The sequence below is a fragment of the Arvicola amphibius genome, chromosome 9, assembly GCF_903992535.2.
Source record: "Arvicola amphibius chromosome 9, mArvAmp1.2, whole genome shotgun sequence".
Taxonomy (NCBI): domain Eukaryota; kingdom Metazoa; phylum Chordata; class Mammalia; order Rodentia; family Cricetidae; genus Arvicola; species Arvicola amphibius.
The window spans coordinates 66,504,836-66,529,693 of NC_052055.2; the positions used below are offsets into that span (position 1 = coordinate 66,504,836).

General features: G+C 34.9%; 1 protein-coding gene across 4 annotated transcripts in view; it reads left to right on the forward strand.

The window, feature by feature from the left end:
• Tbc1d5 (TBC1 domain family member 5) overlaps positions 1-24,858 on the forward strand; it is a 466,882-nt gene that overhangs the window by 281,933 nt on the left and 160,091 nt on the right. For all 4 annotated transcript variants that reach the window (XM_038341979.1, XM_038341980.1, XM_038341981.1 and 1 more), the window contains 4 exons: positions 2,884-2,972; positions 4,409-4,459; positions 4,557-4,626; positions 5,957-6,129. In XM_038341979.1, coding sequence (XP_038197907.1) covers positions 2,884-2,972; positions 4,409-4,459; positions 4,557-4,626; positions 5,957-6,129 — 383 coding nt within the window. The remainder of the gene's footprint in view (positions 1-2,883; positions 2,973-4,408; positions 4,460-4,556; positions 4,627-5,956; positions 6,130-24,858) is intronic.

Here is a 24,858-nt window from a genome sequence, read left to right on the forward strand (position 1 = left end):
CTTATTCAAGGAAGTTCCTTATTCGAGAACCTGGAGAAGGAACTAATGCATAGACCTTGGGTTAGTGCTGCCTACTGGCTTTCTCCTCATGGCTTACTCATCCCTCTTTACATGCAGGACTACCAGATCAGGTATGACACCACCCAACATTGATTGGGGCCCTTCTACATTAACATTAATCAAGAAGATGTCATATGGATTTCTTATAGGCCAATCTTTTGGAGGCGTTTTCACACTTAAGGGTTCTTTTTTCCAGATGTCTAGGTTTATGTCAAGTAGCATTACAGTGAAAAATATGGGGTAAACATTCAATTTATAATAAAGATGACATTTCAGAACTCTTGGGAAAAGTTAGTTATTCACCTTATGATATAATAGAAAATGGAGTATTTATTAAATAAAATAGTTTAATTATTTAGAAATAAATTATATTACTCTTTCTGGATTAAAAATGACCCTACTTTCAAATGAGTAAAGAACTGACTGAATTAAAGGAAGCCCTCATCTCACTTAATCTTTACCTCAGATAGCTCTTGTTGGGCATGAAAAAAAATACTCGAAAGATGGTTTATTATAAGGAAATTAATTTCAGCGTGGTGTGCTTTATCAAAATTGAAAGAAAAATGCTAAACGTGGTAAATATTTTAATAAAAAATTCAATAGGCTTAATGTCTTTGGTAAAAAAGTGTTACACACTTCAGGAGGTCAGGCACTATGAGGATGGCTCAGTTTTTGCAGTGTTTGCTGCTCAAGAAATCCTAAATTCCGATCTCTAGAACCATGTCAGTGACAAGTGGATGTGGTCCGTCTGCATTTCTAGCCTTGGAGTACAGAGTTATTCGGAATCTCCATTATAACCTGGCTAACACGACTAGCTATAGCTTCAAGCCCTGTATTTAATTGAGAGATCTTACCTCAGTGAATAAGATGGAAGACCAGTTATGTTAGATAACTGATGTGAACCTTAAGCCTCCACATATGAACATACGTGCATGATTAAACAGTTAACATATATGTAACCAACACACAGGAAAATAAATACACCATACATGTTTATACATGAGAGGACAACACACGCTCTTTACTAAGACACAATAGCTTACTCATTAAAAATGACCAGCAGAGATTCTGAGTTCAGTCTTCCTAGGATTGTGAGAGTTGATATTTTTAAAAATTACAAATATGAAGATGGGAAATGTTTATTTCTATATTCTGCAGTAGGGTATTCTCTCTGGATGATGTGTATCAAGGCTTTAACAGGTATCATTACCCAGAAGTTCTACTCTACTTTAAAGATTTGCTTTGAACAAACTATTAGAAATTGGCAGAACTGATACCGTGCAGGTATCTGTGATAGTGTTTAATTTTAGTGTTTATTTGGCGCCAGGCCAGTCTGTTTGCCTCACTTCATTGTCACTGTTCCTTGCCTCTCTGAAATTGCCTACATTACATTGTTAAGTAGATGGTGACGCTTTGTAATAAAAATTTTTAACAACTTTATAAATGAGTGTAAGTTGTATTTAAATCATTTCCATTCATCCCATCTTTTTTAAACCACAGTTCACCTGATTTTTCAGTGTTTCCCATGCTAAGAGTTAGATAAAATATTTTGGGTATATATGATAGCTTTTTTCACATCACCAGTAAAGAGTCAGTGACTTGAACTATGTTATTAAATCATTTGTATTCAACACTATTGACAAGTGATGAGTGCAGTCTGCTAAAGTGAAGTCTTACACTCTGATGGGAACTGTGGGATAATGATGGATTTTATGAGACAAGAAGGGTCTGTCCTCACAGCACAGGAAGCTTCTACCTTTTCTACCAGCAAAATGTTCTCTCTACTCTCATGTTTTTTTTTCTTCCTGTAAAGTTTATGTTTTCTCACCATTTATAAAGTAAAAGAGCACCCTTATCTGTCAAGCAAAAGGGAAGTGAGCATTTGCTTACTTTTGTGGCTAGAAAGAATATAATCTGTTTTGTATGCTAAAGTGTGGCATTTTATGATTAAAAGATCAAAATCTGTATTAATAAGGCTAATACCTAATATAACAAACATCTTATTTTCCCTCCAAATGGGTAAGTGATGGACAAGACTAACTTTTAAAGCGAAAGTAACAACTAACATTTTTCTTGGTTTGTGCCCATTTGTGTGATCCATTGTTGAATGCCAGTATAAGAGAAAATATTTTAAGTTTGTTGTTAAAGTACATGGAAAAATGTGAGGTTTCTGATTAAACATGTTTAAAATTATATTGAAAACTTCATTTTCTGTCATTCTTGATAAAGATTGTTTCTCTTATTATCTAACATTCGTAGCCAGCTGACTTCAGCTCTTCCTAAATCTACAGGCATCCTAATTTGGAGCCATTATATAATGAAAACATTGGGTGTAATTTCTTAGGTCTACAGTTCTTCATTGCCCTCAGTGCAGATCTTTACACTGTAGCTCATGATTATAATTTGCATAAGTGAAATTCATATTTATGAGTACAGATCTTGAAGCAACTGACAGGTGCAAGGTTGTCTGCCATGCCAATTTATTGTTTGTCGTGTCATTTAAGAGATAACTGCTCCCTGTATTTTAAAGAATACATTATCTGCTAGAATTACAATCAAATTCTAAAAGTAGATAGAACTCATTTCGTAGCATTCGACTTTTATGCTTTTTTATGTAACAATGGACATCATTGTGGTGGTGATTGTTTGAATAAGTACTTACACATTGCAAATGTTGCTTGACACACATAAAACCTTGAGTTCAGAACCAAGATCAAGCCTGGAGCAAAAGAATAGAAGCATTTGACTTAGCTGATACTGTCTATTATATTAGTAATATCTGTTATTATCTTCCGATTCATTTCTTCTGGCCCTGTGTTTCAGGGTATGCATGAGCTGCTAGCACCTATCATCTTTGTTCTTCACTGTGACCACCAAGCTTTTCTGCACGCCAGTGAGTCTGCACAGCCCAGGCAAGTTGTTCCCTGAAAATATTTTCAAACTGAAGTTGCTTTAGTTTTGTATTCTGTAAACAATTGATTGTATTTCATGAGGTTGATCTGTGCCAAATTCTAATGCTCGTTTAGATACATGGCAAATTTGAATTGTAAGTGTGTTTGAAATAGTAGGACTTGTCAAATGAAAATAAAAATGTAAAGGACCAAAAAGGAAATGTTTGATATAATTTTTACAATGATAATCATGGATAATATTCAGATTTGCTGTGCTCTCAGTTTTTACTATTAATTGAATGAAACTTTGTGTGGTACTTTTTCCTACCGCTCTTGACTCAGCTTAGTTCATAAAGGGGTGTGTTACTAAGGACACTGGTCTGTGAAATAGAATGGCTTTTCAGGTTTTTGAAAAATACTCAGTTATTCTTTCTTATAAATGACTTTTGTAATTGGCCTTAGCTTTGGTAACTGTTAAAATTTAGCTCTCCATCTTAGAACACCAATGAGGCCAACAAGAAGCATTTTATGATGGGTGAGCTATAGGATTGCCGCGCGTTGTCGGAAGTCTTCCTAGCTAAATGAATTGTATGCCGGCAAAAATATACCTGGTAATAACTTGACACGTGTTTATATGCTCCTTCCTAGTTAGATGTAAACTAACTGTTTTGCTGGAAACAGGCTCAAAATATAATAACTCTTTTCTACAGTATATGAATTAGTGGTTGCATAATGTCCAGTTTTGTAATTTTATTGATTTCATCAAATCTTGACACAAGTAACTTAGCTTTTAACTGCCTTGAATTACTCTACAATCTATGGCTGAAAATAGTCTTGAGATCGTGTTTTCATGCCAGTTTTACTTCTGCAACTGTTGCATGTGATATGTTTGTAAGAGCATATAGGTGATTGGAAGTAACTTTAGAATGAGAAGACTTTGCTGCTTTAGTTCATTATAAAACAGAACAGCATTGAGTAGATTTGCTAAAGGTGTTGTTGGTGACTAATTGATGTTAAGATGAAATAAAAAGGAAAGCAATAAAGCATTTTTGGTATTGCATGTTCAATCAGTCACTATAGTTTTTTGTTTGTTTTGAAAGAAAAGTGATATAGAGTAAAAAATTATTCAAGATCAAACTTAGTCAAGGAATATAGTGCCACTCTTTCCATATGTTGTCTGGAATGTCTGGGAGGAATATAGTGCCACTCTTTCCATACATCATCTGCAATAATTAGATGGCTACTTTATTGGGACACACATAATCAAATAACTTCCTTTTAATCTTTATAAAAATCAGAATTTTATTTGTTACTGGAGTTGACCTTTGAAAGACTAACTTTTTAGTTGTACACTGTATGTAAATTGACTTATGAATGCAGACTAAAGCAGATGCTGTATCTACTAGAGTTATTAAAATTTGCTCACGTTGATGGCTTGAATTGTTTTCTTTTATAAGTGAGGAAATGAAAACTCTATTGAACCCTGAGTTTCTGGAGCACGATGCCTAGTAAGTATTACAGCTATTGCGTTTTCTTTCCTTTTTAAAAAAATACCATCAGAACTTTAGTAAAGATTAAATATATATATTTTTTTCTAATTTTTAGTGCAATGTTCTCACAGCTTATGGAAACTGCTGAACCTTGGTTTTCTACTTTTGAGCATGATGGTCAAAAGGTAACTCTTAATAGTACAGATCTCTTCAGTACATTTTTGTAACAGTAAATAAAAACATACACTAGAATAGTTAGTTATTTCACTGTAATATAGCTAAACATTTTTGTAATAAATTATAAAATACTTAGGGCAGTAATTCTAGCTATCTATTACATATTCTAATAATATTGGTATATAAATAAATACAACATGAAGATTCATATAAATAAGTGGAACCTTTCCTTTATATATGCATATTAGTCGTGCAATATTGCCACCTAATTATAAAATTATTATAAACTTTAAGTCTGTTTTGTCTTTTTCAGATAGAGAGGAATTCAGTATATAACTCTGGCTAATTAGTAACTCACAGTGATCTGCCTGCGTATTGGGAGTAAAGGAGCGTACCATACACCTGGCTATTATAAACCTTTTATTGATCTCTTACTGAGGTCTTTTTTAATGCATTGCTATTGAAGCACATTGATAAAGATCTGTGTCAGACAGATTGCCTTCTTTTGCTAGTATATTATTTTAAAATCACAGTTTTAATGTACATGTCCTTTATTCTTACTTTATTTTACTTATTTTCATTGAACATAAGATTTAAATGAGGAATAGCATTTGAGCAGAGGGATAAAATTGAGACTTTTCTGTATGGGAAAGCAATCTTGGGAGAAGCATAAATAGTATTATTTGAGCATTAGATTTAAACTCAGTAGTAAATCAAGAATCACTAATAAGGGATGCTACAAATGCCAGCGTCAGACACATAGAAATGAGGGACTGAAGGTCAAGTGGGTCAGGCTTGTGGATGCCATAGAAATGTGAAGTGGTGGCAAAGGATGCTAAGGGAGGGCCTCACACAGATTGTATTTTAAGCACTTCATTGTTACAGTTGTTCATCTTTTCTCAGCTACTTACATTGACAAAAGGACAGAGAAGAACATTTTCTTTTCTACAATGATTTTTTTCTTTCCCTTTCCCTAAAAAAAAAAAAAAAATAGTTTTTATTTAGTGTTTCAGTTTTAATTGCTACAAGAAATATACTTCCATCCAAGCCTAACCAGATCAACTAGCCAGGGGCCGCTTGACAGGCTTCACTGCTTCTAGCCCAATTCTCCTGGGAAATTTAATGCCACAAGAGGAACTATGCAAGTGAAAGACACTTAGAAAAGACTCTCTGGGTGAGGCTGGATAAGCACAGCTGCCACCTGCCCCATAAATGTTTGCTATGCCATGGTTATGATAGAGCAGTGTTGCATCTTTAAACTCCTTTAATGGATAAATTTAAAACCAATTGCCATGTTTCTTAATTTCAAATTGAAATAATACGTCTTCTATTTTTCAGGGAAAAGATACTCTGATGACACCCATACCCTTTGCTAGACCACAGGATTTAGGACCAACAGTTGCCATTGTTACTAAAGTCAACCAGATCCAGGATCATCTACTGAAGAAGCATGATATTGAGCTCTATATGCACTTGAACAGACTAGAAATTGCACCACAAATATATGGGTTGTAAGTTTTAAATTTCTACTTTAGCTATTTCTAATTATGATTTTCTGATAGTTTCTGAATAGTTCAGATCCCTGAAAGTAGGGCCTGTTCTAGTTCCATGTCATTCATGTGCCGGGTCATCTCATTATTTTCACATACGGTGTCTCATCTTTGAACATGCTAGAGTATGTTATTTAGCTAAGCAGTCTAAGGAAGCATGGGATTGCACAGGTAAACACACATGAATCCAGACCCGAGACTCCGAGTCATCTGGACTGTGTTCTTTGAATGCCTTGAATTTCGTTCTGGGTGAAAAGAATTTTTCTCAGTGAAAATGCTGTAGTAATTATCTGTACTCACATAATTCTCTAACATGCTAACAGAAGAATAGGGACTCAGTAATACCTTAGGGGTGGGATGAGTGTGTGTGTGTGTGTTCCCCACGATTAAATTTGGTATATAGATAAATTAGAAAACTACTGCTTTGGTTAGTGTCTGTTAGCTATGTAAATCTGTAGATAACAAAATTATTTGTTCATCACATTTTTTAAAATGTTCTTTTCATTTTCATCTACTGCTAAGCAATTGCTTGGAAGAAAAATTTTTAAGCCTAACTCTCAATTAGCTTCGATGTTTAAAGATAAGAACGTCATTGAGATCTCCATAGACCAGGGACTTATAGAAAAGATTTAAACTTACATAAAAGGCCCAGTGAGTGTTTTATTTATGTTTTCTTGTGAGATTGAGTCTTTTCCTCTTTTTCTTTGGACGCTCCAAGTTCTGCTGAAGGAGAAGTCTGCTTTCTTGTGTTTATGGTACTGGTTCTCATTTCGGTGCTTTAGCTGTGGTATCAGCGAAACACCTTCATCATTTCTATTGGAAATAACAGACTTTTGTGTTATGGTCATTGGGCAGCACAGGCTGATATTAAGGAATTGTCATTTAAAAGTGAAATGTGTGTCACTGTAAATACTGAGCTTTAATTTAAAAGGTCAGGAGTTAAGTTCTGTTTTTCTTTCCGTGATGCAAAGAATTGGTATATCTAAATACATGCCTCAAGGAAACTTGAGTATAAAAAAATGGTTTTGTTTATTCAAACTCCTTTTTGTGAATAAATTGAAAACTCATGTCCATTTTACTAATTTCAATTATTGCTAGCAGAAAAAAAAGAGTCTTTAAGATAATAGAAAAGATTTACTATTGAATATTTTTGTCATTTCTTTAAAATGCTTATAACTTTTTGCCAGTTTTTCTGAGCTGGTGATTTACTTGGAATCCAGGTAGGATGGATTTTAGTATACTAATTTATATCTAGAATATTTTTATACCAAACACTTGTGTATTTTTGAAACGTTTTTAATTTTCATTTTTTAAATGTTTAACTTTTTATTGATTTTTATTGAGCTATACAGTTTTCTCTGCCCCCCTCCCTTCTTCTTCTTTCCTTTCTACCCTTTCCCATGGTCCCCATGCTCCCAATTTACTCAGGAAATCTTGTCTTTTTCTACTTCCCATGTAGATTAGATCCATGTATATCTCTCTTAGGGTCCTGATTGTTGTCTAGGTTCTCTGGGATTGTGATTTGTAGGCTGGTTTTCTTTGCTTTATGTTTAAAAACCATTTATGAGTGAGTACATATGATATTTGTCTTTCTGGGTCTGAGTTACCTCACTCAATATGATGTTTTCTGGATCCATACATTTACCTGCAAATCTCAAGATGTCATTATTTTTTTCTCCTATTTAGTACTCCATTGTGTAAATGTACCACATTTTCCTTTTCCATTCTTTAGTCAAGGGGCATTTAGGTTGTTTCCAGGCTATGGCTATGACAAACAATGCTGCTATGAACATAGTTGAGCACATGTCCTTGTGGTACGATTGAGCATCCTTTGGATATATACCCAAAAGTGGTATTGCTGGTTCTTGAGGAAGGTTGTTTCCTAATTTTCTGTAGAATTGCCGTACTGATCTCCGAAGGCGCTGTACCAGTTTGCACTACCACCAGCAATACAGGTGTGTTTCTTTTACCCCACATTCTGTCCAGCATAAGTTGTCATCAGTGTTTTGGGTCTTGGCTATTCTTACAGGTGAAAGAAGGAATCTTAGAGTTGTTTTGATTTGAAAATCTCTGATGACTAGGGATGTTGAGCATTTCCTTAAGTGTCTTTCAGCCATTTTAGATTCCTTTGTTTAGAGTTCTCTGTTGATGTCTGTACCCCAATTTTTTACTGGATTATTTATTCTTTTGATGACCAATTTCTTCAGTTCGTAGTGTATTTTGGAGATCAGACCCTGAGGTGGGGTTGGTAAAAATCTTTTCCCATTCTGTAGGCTGTCATTTTGTCTTGTTTTTCATGTCATTTGCTTTACAGAAGCTTTTCAGTTTCAGGAGGTCCCATTTACTAATTGTTTCTCTCAGTGTCTGTGGTACTGGGGTTATATTTAGGAAGTGGTCTCCTGTACCAATGTGTTCAAGTGTACTTCCCACTTTCTCCTATGTGAGGTTCAGTGTGGTTGACTTTATGTTGAGGTCTTTGATTCACTTGGACTTGAGTTTTGTACATGGTGATAGATATGGGCCTATTTTCTTTCTTCTACGTGTTGATATCTAGTTATGCCAGCACCATTTGTTAAATATGCTTTTTTTGTTCCATTTGATATTTTTTGCTTCTTTCTCAAAAATCAGGTGTTTGAAGGTGTGTGGATTGATATCTGGGTCTTCTGTTCGGTTCCATTGGTCCCGCTGTCTGTTCTTATGCCAATACCAGGCTGTTTTCATTACTGTAGCTCTGTAGTAGAGTTTGAAGTCAGGGATTGTGATACCTCCAGAAGTTCTTTTATTGTATAGGATTGTTTTGGCTATTCTAGGTTTTTTGCTTTTCCATATTAAGTTGAGTACTGTTCTTTTGAGGTCTGTGAAGAATTTTGCTGGGATTTTGATGAGCATTGCATTGAATCTGTTGATTGCTTTTGGTAAGATTTCCATTTTCACTATGTTAATTCTACCTACCCAAGAGCATGGGAGATCTTTCCATTTTTCTGGAGTCTTCTTTAATTTCTTTCTTCAGAGATTTAAAGTTCTTGTCATACAGGTCTTCCACTTCTTTGGTTAGAGTTACTCTGAGATATTTTATGCTATTTGTAGCTATTTGAAGGGAGATGTTTCTCTTATTTCTTTCTTAGCCCATTTATCATATATGTAAATGAGGTCTACTGTTTTTTTAATTAATCTTATATCCTGCTACATTACTGAAAGTGTTTATGAGTTATAGAATTTCCTTGTTAGAATTTTGGGGGTCACTTATGTAAACTATCATATCATCTGCAAATAGTGAGAGGTTGACTTCTTTTTTTCTGACTTGTTTCCCCTTGATCTCCTTTTGGTGTCTTATTGCTCTAGCTAGGACCTCAAGAACAATACTGAATAGATAAGGAGAGAGTGGACAACCTTGTCTTGTTCCTGATTTCAGTGAAATCATTGTGAGTTTCTCTCCATTTAGTTTGATGCTGGCTGTTGACTTGCTGTATATTGCCTTTATTATGTTTAGGTATGTTCCTTGTATCCCTGCTCTCTACAAGACCTTTATTATTAAGGGATGTTGTATCTAATGAGATGATCGTGTGTTTTTTATTTTTAAAAGATGTTTATATGATGGATTACATTGACATATTTTTGTATGTTGAAGCATCCCTGCATCTTTAAACAAAATTTATGCAATATATTTTGTTTACTATATTCTTACCCCACCTAGCCCAACTCCTCCTAGATTCCACCCGTTCCACTTTATATTTCTTCTTTCTGTTAAACACACATAGTAAAATAAAACACACACACACACACACACACACACAAACACACACACACACACACACACACACAAACACACACACACACACACACACACACACACACGGAGTGTATTTAGTGTTGGACAACTATTACTGAGCATGAGGCTTGCAAGGCCCGAGAGGTGGTTGATATACCCAGTGGCACAGTGTTGAAGAAAACTCAATTTCCCTTTTCTAGTAGGTGTTAATTTCAAATAGCTTATTGGTTAGGTGGCTGAACTTTGTGCCCACTTCTTTGTGCTTGGATTTTTGTCTGATTTGAACTTGTAAAAGTCTTGGGCATACTGCTGCAGTCCCTATGTATTCGTGGATGAGCCAGCACTGTTGCGTCCTTATTACCTGGTCCTTAAAAGCTTCCTTCTCTTCTTCACAGATCCCTGACTGTGCCTTGAGGGGAGGGGTATAGAAATGAGACTTTTATTTTCTTTCAGTTTTCTATTTATCTTAAAAATTCCAAGAGTTCATTGGACAGTCTTGTGAGTACTTTCTTGGTGTGACTCTATCTCTTTTTCCTTTCCACCTTATAGGTGCTACTTTCGGTGACCACATTCACTTCATGTTTCTCATTTTAATCCAAATATCATCTGAATTATTTTTCTTTGAAAAAGATAATTATGTTTGTTTTATCAGTTTTCCTGTTTTAAATAGTCCAGTACAAAGATTTTTCTCATATATTTGTTTGTCATAATGTTTGTGAGACTTATGAACAGCCACGTAAGTTGAAAAACCTCATGTTTCTGAATTTTGTCCTACGCTGCTATATCCATTTGTGTATTTCTTATTACTAAATATTAGAAACTTCGGGAAGTGTATTTGTGTGTGTGTGTGTGTGTGTGTGTGTGTGTGTGTGTGTGTGTGTATGCATTCCATAGGAAACATAGGCTTTGAGATCAAATCATACCTGTTTAACTGCTTTGAACCTAATTTTGTTACCTATGAAATGAAGTTTAAAAATAAAGGCATTTGTTTCTTAGGGTGTAATGAGAATTAAGTCTTGATGTACAGAGAGCACAGAGCTTAGCCAGTGTGCAGTAAACATTCAGTAACCATATGAAAGTACACATATTATCATATCTGTCCTTACCACTGTTCATTAGAATATATCTGTGATTTAGGAACCCTTTCAACTATGCCTTTAGTATTCTGTATTCATCAATAAATACATAGGTTTCTAGTTTGGAGAAAATCTAGAAGTCATTTTATGACAGTGCCTTTTTAAGAGATAGCATTAAAATTGAGAGTAGACTTTTAAAATTATATCAACTTGGCACAATAATTTTTTTGTTCTTAAAAATTACAGATTTGTGTCTAATGGAAATATATTGAACTACTTTTGTTTTATATTATACACACAGTATTTATATAAGAACTTGCTTATGCTACCATTTGTTGCTGCTGGAAGAAAGTTAATTTTATATTCAATTAACATTTGAAAATATATTCTAATGTTTTCTTAAGTAACTAAGTGGACAAAAATACAACCATCAAATTTCTTTTTTTTTTTTCTCATGGTTTATTTTTTTTTATATTTAAAAATTTCCATCTCCTTCCCTCCTCCTCCCCCCTCCCTCCCCTCCTTCTCCCCTTTCTCTCCCCTCCTTCTCCCCCTTCCCTCCCCTCCCCTCCACCCATACCTCCCCTCCCTCCCTCTCAAGGCCAAAAAATGTTTCTCTAAGCATAAGATCAGAATTCTTTATTTCCTTGCTATTATGTAAATTTGCATGACAGCTCTTACAGAATTTTTTATTTTGAGACAAAATAGTGGGATTTTTGGTGAGGTAAAATATTTGAACAAAATTAGAAAATGATTTGACCTAAGTTTCAATAGTAAATTTGTCAATAGAAGAATGTTAGCAGTACTAACAACCTGTATAGTATGAAGATTATATCATAAAACTGTTTATGTTGGAGGAAATTTGTTAGAAAAATCTAAGTATATCCTGTTTTTAATACTGCCTTCTAATTAAATTAATATTTAATTTAAGCTCTTTATGATTCATCAAAAAAAATTTAGCCTGCCTTGTAGTATGGTAATAATTCTTCTAATTTTGAATAAATTTTGCTACATTTCTAAAAGCAGTTTTTATAGAAGTATATTATTTGAAGTCATATGATATAGAAAATATGCCATCTATTTAGGTTCTCTACATATCCATTAAATTTATTACTAAGGTAATAAACTTGTTTAATATAATAAACTTATATAAAATTAATGGTTACTATAAGAACAATTGTATCAACATTGGCTGACATCATTCCAATTGTTTTTATCCTAATTTCGGATTAATTGGTGATATTTATCTTGAAATTCATGACTCAATGCCCATAGACCCCTGAGTATTGCATAATATCTTGCATGTTAATGCTATTATTGTAATAATACAAAATAATAAATCCTAAAAGTCATTTACACCATATTTTCTATTAACTTTAAGAATGATTATTCCTCTCCTACTCAAAATGAAATCATTCAAATAATTAGCATAGGAAGTCTTTTGTTTCGCAATTACTGGTTGATAAATAGGATTTTTTTAGCAAAAAAAATTGTGATAGTTCTCATTGCATACCAACCAAAAATACAAATTTTGTGATAGCTCTCATTGCATACTAATCCATAGTAAAACATTGACTTCATTATTGCTGCCTTCCACGGTTATTTTTATGTTGATTTTGTGGTATATTTTTATCTATGTTTTATGAATAATATATTATTTTATAACTTGATTCTGATTACAGAAAATCATGAAATGTGTTTGAGTTTTGTCTCTGATGCCATAGTTTGTTCTGAGTCCAACAGATTTGTGATCACTGCTGATTCATACAATCACTTACCACTCTGGTTTTTTACTTCTATCACAATATTCACTTAAACTGAAAAAAAAATTGAAGTTTACCTGAACTGTTTTTCTCTCTTTTTTCTTGTTTTTTGTTTATCATTGTTGTTTTCTTTTTCTTTTTTTTTTTTTTTTTTTTTTTTTCGTTTCTCTGTAGTTTTGGTGCACCTGTCCTGGAACTAGGTCTTGTACACCAGGCTAGCCTTGAACTCACAGAGATCCTGCTGCCTCTGCCTCCCAAGTGCTGGGATTAAAGGCTGAGCCACTACCGCCTGGCTCTGAAATGTTTTTCTGTGCCTTAGTAATCTTTTGTTATAATCTAAACTTTTGATTGTAGTTGGCACTTTGACATAATTGAATACATTTAACATCACTTTTGAGGGGAGCTCTCATAACATTCTTGGGCTTCAGCACTCTTAAATTATGGACTTGGAATTTCCAGTACTTCTGAGATGAATTTTCTACTGTTCAGAGCCTTATTTCATATCTGTCTTGTTTCTCAGGCTTAGCAGATCTTGTACTGTTTAGTTAAATTTGTTAAGGTGAGATTTTGATTATTGGTAAGTCTGCTTAATTTTATAATATTGCAATACTTGTAATACACAGCTTCTTCCCATATCATAGTGTTATAATTTATGAGTATTCAGTATCTTTATGCCTGTACTTAACATATGAGAATATGGTTAAAAATGTAATTCTTACTCTTCAGAAGTCACTGTAATTATTACCTTAAAAATTGTGTCCCTTCATTATTGAAGTAAATCATTTCATATGCTCAGTTATTCATTAAAATGTGTTTTTTTTTCAGTCAACTTTAGAGCCCACATCAAACATAAGATATATATGAGGGAATTAGATAGTGACAATCCAATTTTATCTTGTTTTCATAAACCACTGATTCTTACCCTACAATTATTTCTTTCATAAGCCTTTCGTAAAGCTTTTTCTAACACCAAAATTTGCAATGAAGAATAATAAATGTTTGAAGTAATGATGCAGAATTAATATTTCCTTTGTTTATCTTCATAACACATTGTATTTCCGGTTATAAAAAAAAAAGAAAAGAAAAAGAAGGCTTATTTACATCAAACGGCTACCAAGGAACTCAACCTGGCTTGAGCTTACATTAACACTCAAGCCTGAATAAGATTGATTGTGGTGGTAAACCAAGATACCAGAAACCACCATGCATGGTCATAGACCATGAGCCCCACCCATTCAGCTTCACTAAATGAGCTTCTTCTGAGAACCCTGTTTGATAGGGTCCTACTAGAGAGCTCTAAGGCTCAGAGCCATTACAAAAGTGAGGAATAAAAAGGCTAAGATACTCTGCATACGCTATACAACAGCATATGCATATCTAAAATAATAGTCCATAGCATTGGGCTTCTTGTCCAAGGCAAGTACCAACCTTCAATGAAAAATATACTTTGCCTGCAGTCTGAGTGTATATTGTTAGTAGGTCTAAGACCAGGTTAGCCATGCTGTGCAGAAGTCTATTATAAAAAGTACCATTCACATCTTTCTGAGTAAAAATGCACTTTTAAGATCTGAAACTTTTGAATTTGGGCTTTCTGCCTTCCATAACCTTCTGACATCTGTGACTCCTTCATATTACTCTCTTTTATGGAAACTAAGAGGAGTATGGAAGACTTTATTTTGATAGGCATATAATTTTAATTATGCATTTTACTAATTAGAACACTTTGTATAGCACAACATGTACATTACCAGTTTCAGTATTGTTCTGTAAATTCATTTACAAAAGATACAATAATATGACTGCCCTTAGTTTACCTGAATATGTTCTCAACAGTTCTAAAACAGGATAAAGTTGCATATATGATGAGAAACATTGTCATTTTAATTTTTTATTTGAAAGTTTTATTTAAAATGTAATTACATTATTTTTCCCCTTCTCTACTTTCCTTGATGCCCCACTCACTCCCTTTCAAATTTATCCTCTTTAATTGTTACTGTTTTATGCACATGTGTGTGCACACGCACACGCACACACACGCACACATGAGTACAATTTGCTGAGTCCATTTTTGTGCCATTTTATCTATTAAGATTTCAGCACTGACCAGTTGGTATTGAAGATAGAATGGACTTTTTAAAATTATTTTTAAAAACAGTCTCTTCTCATTTTACATATCAATCCCAGTTACCTCTTCTACCCCTCTTCTGGCTCCCTCTGCCTTCCCCCTGAGCCACCACCTCTCCCCCCAATCCACTCTTCAGAGACGGTGAGGTCTCTTATTGTGAGTCCAGGAAGTCTGTCACATCACTTGGGGTAGGACAAGATCCTCTCCTGTATCTAGGCTGAGGAAGGCATTCCTCTATAGGGAATAGGCTACAAAAAGCTAGTTTATACCCTGGGTATAAATTCTGGTCCAGCTGTCAAGTGGCCCCACCTAGTGCCCAAGCCACACAACTGTCACCACATTCATAGGTACTAGTTTGGTCCCTTTGAGCACATAAGCTTAGCAGAATGTATTTAGATTAGAAGGGAAGTAAATTTTACCCTCAAAGAGAAAGCATAGTTTTTTAAGAATTGGGGGATAGATTTTAGAATTTGATAGGAAATTGATGAAGAAAAAAAATCCCAGAAATAAATTAATTTCTCATATTTAGCTTGATTTTTCTTCTCTGGCTTCTTTAATCCATGTATCTATCTCTGTGTAATCTTCTACTTTTTTCGTAACCTGGTCATCCAGTGGCAAATTGAGTCTGCCCATGACTGCGTTTTCTTTTGCCATGTGGTAATCTGTATATGATGGCATGCTCCATCTTTAAGTGTACTTGGTAATTAATTAAGCCTGTGTCACCTAGGTTTCTGAGCACATTGTATATGCTTGATAGGTCTCTCATCAGTCAGAAATTTCTACTCTTGGTTTCTTATTTGTAGCTACTATACTTAATATGTATAAAACTAATTATGGGACCTCTAACTCAGTGCTTCAAAATATCCCTGCACGTTAAAGTATCCAGAGAAATTTTTTTTTTTTTTTTGGTTTGGGTTTTTTTTGTTTTGTTGTTGTTCTTTGCCTTGCGGGACAGGGTGGGTTGACTCTTCTAAGACATTAAGATCACACCAGTAGGTTTTTTTTTTAAAAAAAATTCTAAGTCATGTTTCTTTCTTTTGCAATTTTTTATTATTTGAAATTTTATAGTTGCATGTAATATTTTAAGTAAATCCATCCCTTTTGAATTACCTCCAATTCTTTCTAAGGTGTTTCCCTCACACTTCAGTGTTTTGTTGTTGTTGTTGTTGTTTTGGTTTGGTTTTTTGTATTATTAAAACATACTGAGTCTACTTATGATAGTATTGCCTGTATGTGCATGGGTGTAGCCTCTCTGATGCTATGTCCTTAAAGCAAAGTTTCATTCTCCTGGCAGCCATCAGTTGCCAATAGCTCTTCATCTAATGGTAGAACTTTATGAGCCCTCCCTCATCCATGCTATCATTTTGCCTGGCTTGGTCTTGTGCATGTCTAGTGCATGCAGCCCCACTTGAAAATGTTTCAAAGTTTGCTCGCCATGTATTTTAGTCAGTCATCTAAATTGTATGTGATCACGTATCATACGACAGTAACTCTTCTCCTTCCTCCCGCCTTAAAACCTCTTCAAGACCTCTGAAGGAAGAAGGCTTAACTTATTTACCTACAGCAAGTCTATACCCATAGTTCCTTGGCTTCCCATAATCTAGTTTCTTGAATTAAATGCTAAAACAATTGGAGACTAGTCTAATACACCCTGCCTAAATGAACACTTCAGAACCAGTGTCCCCACAGCCACTTGACCAGTCCCACCCGCGGTTGACTCATAGGTGCCTGGCTTCTTCTTCTGCATTCTGGTTAGTCAGACGTTTGTCTCTTCACTTAAATGTTTTTAGATTTATAAGATCTCATGTTAAATAAAATAAGTGATTTGTTATTTCAGTTTTTCTTAGTTTGGTGACTTTCTTCCAATTTGGTGTTTTTAATGTTAAATTTAGACATTGTAATTAGTATTCATTAAACAAACATGTAAGTACCTACTGACATCAAACGCTGTACGTAAGATCAGTTGGGTACTAAGAGAAATACCATTACTCATAACAGCACGCGCCTCTCTAGAAAGCTCAGGGCTGCGTGTGTAATTTGAGAGCTCAGAGACTTTACATATGGTCTTTTTTTATGAGGGAGAAAGTGGGAAAGAACAAAAATAACTTCTCTTTTAATTGTCAGCTTACAATTTTAATTGTCAGCTGTGAAAATAAGATATAATACTAGATTGTTCCTAGTAACAATTTTAAATAATTATGAATAAATATTGAAATAAATGAATATTGAAAGTAATTATGTACCTTCTAAAACAGGTCATTTTAACATTTTAAAATAACATTTTTTAATCAACTGTCATTCCTCAAAATACCTTTGGAATTCCCTTTCTGGTGTTGTCATTGCTAATATTAGAACCTGTTTCATACTTGTCTAATCAAATAATCAAAGAATATAAATACATCTATATATACATACATACAATACATAATCTTATTTATCACAATGTTCGTTGACCACATTTGACTCTAATTAGAAGTGTTAGTTACTTATTAGAATAAGACTCACGGTGAAAATGCAGCACACCAGCAATGTATAGGAGCATCATAAAATCATTATTATATGATGGGTTATTCTTGCAAAAAATGAGTTAATCTTGTAAAAATCTCAGTGCCTTTATTGAAAGAAAGAAATGTAAGTTTGGAGTCGCATGTCATATATAAATCTAGCTATGATGAAAATTGATTTTCATTGTTTTACAGGAAACAAAAACAACTGAATATTATTTACTCGTAAATATTCTATTCTTACTTTAAGGAAAACTTATGAATCACCTAAGGCCACCTGAGGTGGCCGCCTTTCCTAGAAGTCTCTCATTCACCCGGTATCACACTTGAGTGCGGTTTATTTTCTACTCGAGCTATTTTAATTGGCCAAAACCTCCTGAGGGTCACTTTTCATTCTTAAAAACAACTGGGAAAACCCTGTAGCCCTGAGAGTGGCATAAATAGAAGAATAGATTTGGAAGGCTGTGGAAAGTGACTGCGTTTTGTGCCGCTCACTATCTTATTCACAAATAGAGCTGAACGGGTAAGCCGCCATACCTTCTTTTTAATATAAGGTGACAGTTAGAAGATTTGGGGGACAAATTTGGTAGAGTTGTATTGACAAACAAAAAAAATGACAGAAATGGCAAGAAGAGTTAAATGATCCCATCAAAAAAAAAAAATGACAGAAATGGCAAGAGGAGTTAAATGATCCCATCTCTCACACTGCCAACCACAGTTCTGTTGGCTAGATTTGGATTTCCAGCTATTGCCCAGCTGGTGAATCATTGAAAAGTATCTTAGGTCATGTGAGCACATTGTAGCCAATTGGGTGGTTTGGCAGACAACAAATATCTGTTGACATAAATTATATGCATAGTGTATTTGTCTGTGAACATTCTCTGCTTGTCTGTATCTCCCCATAGATGAATGCATAAAGTGTGTGTGTGTAAGTTCATACCTGTATGTTTACACCCAGTAATACGTACTTTGATTCCTTCTAGGAAACAGACTGGTAAGAATAATCTAGTTAGGGCAGTTTCTATGGGGATTTTTGTTTACTCCTTTTTTCATATTTCCTCCAGTTGTAAAAATTACAGTGATTACACATCATAAAGCCTATCTGTAATAAAATGCATCAGCTGGCCAAGGTTTTCATCGCTCACTCAATAATCCATTAATACAGCAACGCTGCCCAGGCATCTTTATAATACCAACTCGGAGGTAATTTTAATCAGCTAGACCAGCTGGTATTTAACAGCAGCTGCTGGAGACGCCACAAATATACTCAGTAGCTGACATCTTTATTTGCAGTTTTTCAAGGGGAGAAGAGATTCTCCTGTGGTTATTTGTATTAAGCATTTAAAGGAAGGTGTAAAGCAGATAGGGTTCATGCCTGAATGAGAAGGGGGAAGGAATGATGATAAATTCCATTGGAAGAGATTTGCAAATGCAGAAACGGCTTAAATAAATAACAGTGCATTGGCTCAGAGTGGACTTCAGACCTTTTTCCTGCTTATATTTGCACTAATTGTGGGTATCACTAGCAGGAGAAATATAGTGGGCTGTGTAGCATCTTTCTATTCTTTTACACTAAATTTGTAGTGTCTTTTACTGTGCTGAAGAAATCACCTGACTCTAGATATTTTGCTATGTATGTACTCTTGACTCAACCACTTCATGTCATGTCCTTTTCTGTGTATTATGAATATATTTTGTAACTTTAATTATTATATTTTATACACATAAAGGCACCATTGGTAGGCATTATCTAATAATAAATGCATAAGTCCATTTTGTAGTAATAGGGAGGCAGCATAGCAAAGTGAAGTTAGCAGTAACGAGACCATTATAAACAAAAATTTAATTCCATTTGGTGAATCTTGGCTTCCAAAGCTCAGAAGTAATAGACTTTGCTGCTGAGAAACGCCTTGTTTGTTTGTTATGCTCCTTGGCTTTCAGCCCCTTTATATTTATAAAATACTCTGATATCTCCTCTCAGTAGAAATTGTTGTCAGAGACTTTGGATTTGTAAAACCTCTCCCTATTGGGAGATGGAATACAAAAATACTTAAGGTTCAGTGAAAGAAAAAATGAAGTAGAAGAAGGCACGTGAGCAAACACCAGTCTCTGCGAGCAGTTGTGGAAGGCGTCTTCATGCTTTGTGTAGGGAGCAGCACATCAAAATATGTAGAAGTCAGTGTTTGATACATACGCTTCCAAAGCTAATTCTTTTGACATTTTCTCTAAGACTGAACTTAGAGAATTAAACAGGTTTTTTGTTTTTGTTTTTGTTTTGGAAGTAAATTGGGACAGCAACATAGTAGAGAAAGGTAGTTAACAGCCAGCCTGCCCCCCAGAGTTCTGTTCCTGGGATTCGCAACCGCAAGGTTGGCCTTTGACCTCCACATGCATACCTTGGAACACAGACTTTACACACACACACACACACACACACACACACACTGGAAAAAACCTAGCTTAAGAAAATGGATGTACAGACCTTGTATAACTGCTGTAGAAACAAGTTGGTTGTTTCCGAGCCTTACAGCATGAGAATAACCTTTTCTGTGTTCATACTTTTGCTTACAATGCCTGCAGAAGTTAATTAATCACATGGTAAAGTGGACTGCTGCTTTAAGCTTCCAAAGATTGACCAAATCCACTGTAATACAGTCTCTGCAGAGACGTTCATCTGCCAGTGCCAGTGTCTGTCTTTTCCCAGTCACAGTGCAGAGCTGTAACTGGAGTTACAGGGACAGGAAGTCAGTGACAGGAAGGGTGACTGAGATAGCAGTTTGAATCGTAATATTACTTAGCTAGCATTTTTTTGTTAGTTTTGTTTATAGTGAAAACAGCCCATTTAAGTGTGTTAGTGTGTTTGACAACAGACAGTTTGATATATTGCTGGGCACAGCGGTAGGTTGGATTTGAGTGGTATTAGCTCTCAGTGTTTTGATTAATGGTAATTGTCTCCATGAAAAGGCATTTTTTACTACAACTCATAGTTCTGGAAACAGAAGTCGACTTACAAGATCCATAATTACTGTTCTGAGTTAGCATGTAAAAGGGCAAGGAGAGCCTGCTGCAGTAGCACAGTAGGTTTGCTTTGTGTTACAGTTAAAGACTGTTCCTTTTGTCAGAATATAAATCTTCTGTTGTTTATCTTTTGTTCAGTATGTGAAGTTGATTTATGACACATTTCTGTTGCTCATAATTTAGTTTAAATCCTGTACCAGGGAAACATTTTCACCTGTCTGTATAGTGGAGTGGAATATAAAAGGAAAGCAAAGCAGTCAAGTGTAGTATGGATTGGAGAGAAAACCTGTAAATGTTTTTCCTGTCTTCTTTTTCTTCTCTTAACAAAGCAAAATAAAACAGCCCTGTAAGACAAAAAAAAAATGGTTAATTTTTTTAAACTCCGCAGAGGTTTTTATCACCTTTTTAGAACATTTCACATACCACTAATGAATGAAGCCTCAATGGAAACGTAAGTTTTATTTGCAGAAAATAAAAACTGCATTTAAGGACCAAATTTTTATTGGCACAGAAGCATTAATGCCCTGATAACATCTCATATTTTCATATGTAGGTCCTTATTCGTATGTAAGCTATGGATATTTAGATAATAGATATTCACAAAAGGACTGCTGTGTGCTAGCATTTTTTAAGCTATGGAAATTAATCTCAAATGACCATTCTTACCCTTAGCATTATGGGAAGAACCACTGTTTTTTTCAGAGTGTCTGGGGTCATGGAGGTAAGTGCTTATGTGTGTGTTCAAGGTTCTTTTTGGGCATATTGGTTTAGATCATGGAATGTTAAGCTAATAATTATATTTGATTCGAAGAGGTATTGTTTGTTTCAGGAGTTTGTTTATTTGCTTGCATGGCTGCTTCTTTTGTTTGTTTTGTTGTTTTCTTTTTGTTTATTTGCTTTTAGGGGAAGAAAGTAAGTTTTGGAAAAGAGGCAGAAAAGTTCATTATTGTACTTATTCACCCTTGTTTTAAGATGAGAAAAATTGTAGTAAAGAGGTGATATTTGTTAAGGGATCTTTTTCCTAGTAAAAACAGATAGTAAAGTAAAATCTAATAACTATTCTTCAAAGGAGTATGAATAGCACCCTTGTTTATGAACTCAAGTTAAGGATCAGTATTTACATGACAGCCTTCCTCCCTCATTTTTGTAAAAAGAAACAAAATTTTGAGTCTCTGGTAGTTGCCAAAGAAACTTAGTGTGATATTTTAAAAATAATAGTTGTCCCGATTTTAGCAGGATTTTAGGTTTATATTAATATAGGCGTTTTGGCATAAATATTAGCACATACCTTCCATATGGATGGCTTAATGTATGCCATGTTCTATAATATATCTGAAGGGTACAAATCTGTGAAACAAGAACTTACAGTGCACCAAATTATTTCCTCTAAAAGTGAACGCTCTTGTCTCATAACAGGATAGATTGATGCTATTTGTTAGGTTATCTTAAGCAAAATTAAAATTAATAAATGGTTGTCTAATATATACCTAAGCCTTTAACAAAAACTAAGTATAATTTTAAAATATTCTTTATAGTTAATAGCCATGTGTCATTGTGATAACTTTTATTGGCAGGAACTTGTATCATAAACTAGTTGGATAGACCTCAATTAAATGATGATTTTTAGTGCATTAAATGATGATTTGTTAGTATAAAGGTTTCTTCATCCATAGCCCATTACTGTGTGATGTTAGCACACAAATGCAGAGTACAAGAAACCATCCCCTGCAGAGAGTACATAGCCAGTCAATTCTGACCTATGTCTCTAGTGAAAAAAAGTATGTAATCTAAGTGAAATTTCATCTGAATGAACAGAACGATGGCTGTTGAGTCTTCAGATCATGCTGTTGGGTCACAGTGAGGTGACTGTGCTGTGAGGTGTCCCAGTGGGTTCAGGCCATCGCTTTAATCCTCTGTCACTCTTCTCAAGCAGTCCTCCAGACTGCACTGCATTTTGAGTTATATGTTCTTTTTTTTCCTGTAGTTTTCTTCTGAATGTAGTTTGTGAGATGGTGAATAAAAAACATCAGTGGTAATGGCCACCAGTTTTAACATGTTAAGCAGTTAAAATTGACACCACCACCCACACTCCCAAATTGTATAGTTAGCTTCAGCTCCATAGTGTCCAGTGAGCCATTTGTTAGTCTGTTAGTGACATGTACTATTCAGTCTCAGTTCTCTACCCTTCAAACAAAAAAAATTAAAGTTATAAAACACTTGAGCACTAATAAAATACAATTTATTTTACAGAGCATGACAGAAGACTTTCTTTACACACTTAAAATGAACATGCTATTTACAATGACTTGTGATACTCATATCAACTATGGGCCTGTGTGCCACTGCTTTCCTTACAAAAATTAACTTTTTTCTGATTGTTTAATCATTTAAATGTATCATTACTCCTAAAGGCATGTGAACTAAACTAACTCATCCTGGTGTGATTAACTTGTGAGGCCAAAAAAAGTCTCAGAAATGAGCGTTCTGCAGCTGAAGGCATTAAGAATTTGCTGAAAGGACAAACAATAATTTTCATTTAGGAACCTCTAATCCTTTGCTGATCATCCCTCTGCCCTCACTTATTTTTAGGAACCCTAATTTCTGCAAAGTTTTTCAAGATACCAGTCAAATATTGCAATGTTGTAAGCCTTTTTCACGTGTGTTATTCTAGATAAAATGTTATAGTTACTATATTATTTAAAATATAGTGAAATACCATTTGAATGAAAGCCCAGGTATTTAAGGCAATAGTAAGTGGCCTTAAGTAGAAGCTGCGCGTGTAAGCATGTCTTAGAGTTGTGCAACACAGTGATTCTCCAGCCTAGAACCAGCATCCCTCAGTCAGTAATAGAGAGCAGCCCAGTAACCTAGCTTCATACAAAGTGTTTCTGCCATGCATTAAGGTTTCCAGAAGAATGCAATACACCAATAGAGGCAAAATGACAAGACATTGTGGGGGAGTTACTGAGTCTCCCATGTATGTATAGAATTCAAAGAAAAGAACTATTTTCAGTTTCACTTCTACTTGGTCATGACTCTTTTTTTCTACCTACTTTTGTATGTATTTTGTGTTTGCAAGTATGCATGCATGCATGTATACATCCATATATCACACATGTGGTGGTGAGAGAATAACTTTTGGAAGTTGGGTCTCTCCTCCTACCATGTAAATTCTGGTATCCAACTTGGCTCGTCGGGCTTGGAAACAAGTGCCTTTACCTACTGAGTCATCTTTTTAACCATAGGGTTTTTTCCCTTACTTTTAATCATTTTATTTTCTGAAATACAACATAGTTGTGCAGTTTTCAAAATTCCATATTGTTCTGCTTGGAATTGTCCATTATTTCCAACTGCAAGTGCATAGTATCCAGAAATGCTAGTGTTTGGTCTGAGTTGCATGTTATTTTACACTCACTTCAAATGAAGAATGAAGAGATCCATTCTTTTTGGTGTCAGTGTGGTGAATCTATGAATAAGTAGGTATCTACTCTCAATGAGAAGCTGCCTTTTAATCCATGGTAGCACACATGTCTAACATGTGCAAGACTTTGTGTTCGGTGCCAGGAAACACACACATACTCACCCCTCAATAATGATTAATGAAGAATCCTTGGGACTTAAAACATTTATTCAAAGTAGACCTTAACTGTATGGTTAACACTGATTGTCCACTTGACAGACGCTCAAATTTCCTATGGGAAACCTCAGTGTGTATCTGTGAGGGAGCTTCTGGATTAGGCTTATGTGAACAGCAGCACCATTCCAGGGGCAAGGTTCCCAGACTGGATGAGAAAGGAGACCGGAAGCTAAGCATTCACACTTAAGGTTGTCAGCTTCACTACTCAAATTCCTGCTGCCACAGTTTACCCACCATCATGAGTTATGAACCCAAGTGAACCCTCACTTTCTTAGGGTGCTTTTGTCACAGCAACAGGAAATTTACTAATTCTGATACCAACAGCAACAAAGAAAGAACTTAATCTAAAGTGGAAAATGGAGAGAGACTTGTTGGAGGGGTCTGCCAGGAAAAATTATGAAAGCTGAGTTGGAGCCAGTATTAATTATAACTAATTTTGTTGGGGGCATTCCTGGATGTATTACAACTCAAGTTATTGTGTGTGGAGCAGCGGCCCTCTATCATATGGAAGTGTGGTGGAAATAAGGAGTCTCAGTCTCCAGCCTAGGCTAGTCTACTGATGTAAAAATTCACATTTTAGCAAGATTTTGACCAAGTTAACAAGCACAAAAAAAAGAGGGACTCAGTTAACATATTAGCAGAGTTCAATCACTGATACTGAGATATAGTCAGTGATAGCAAAGGCATATAATGTCAGACTTGTATGATGTAAAAGTCTACATAACAGGAAGTTCAAGGGGTCATTAGCAGTGAGTTTACAGTGCAAGAGAACGTGTTTTCATTAGGCTGACCTGACTG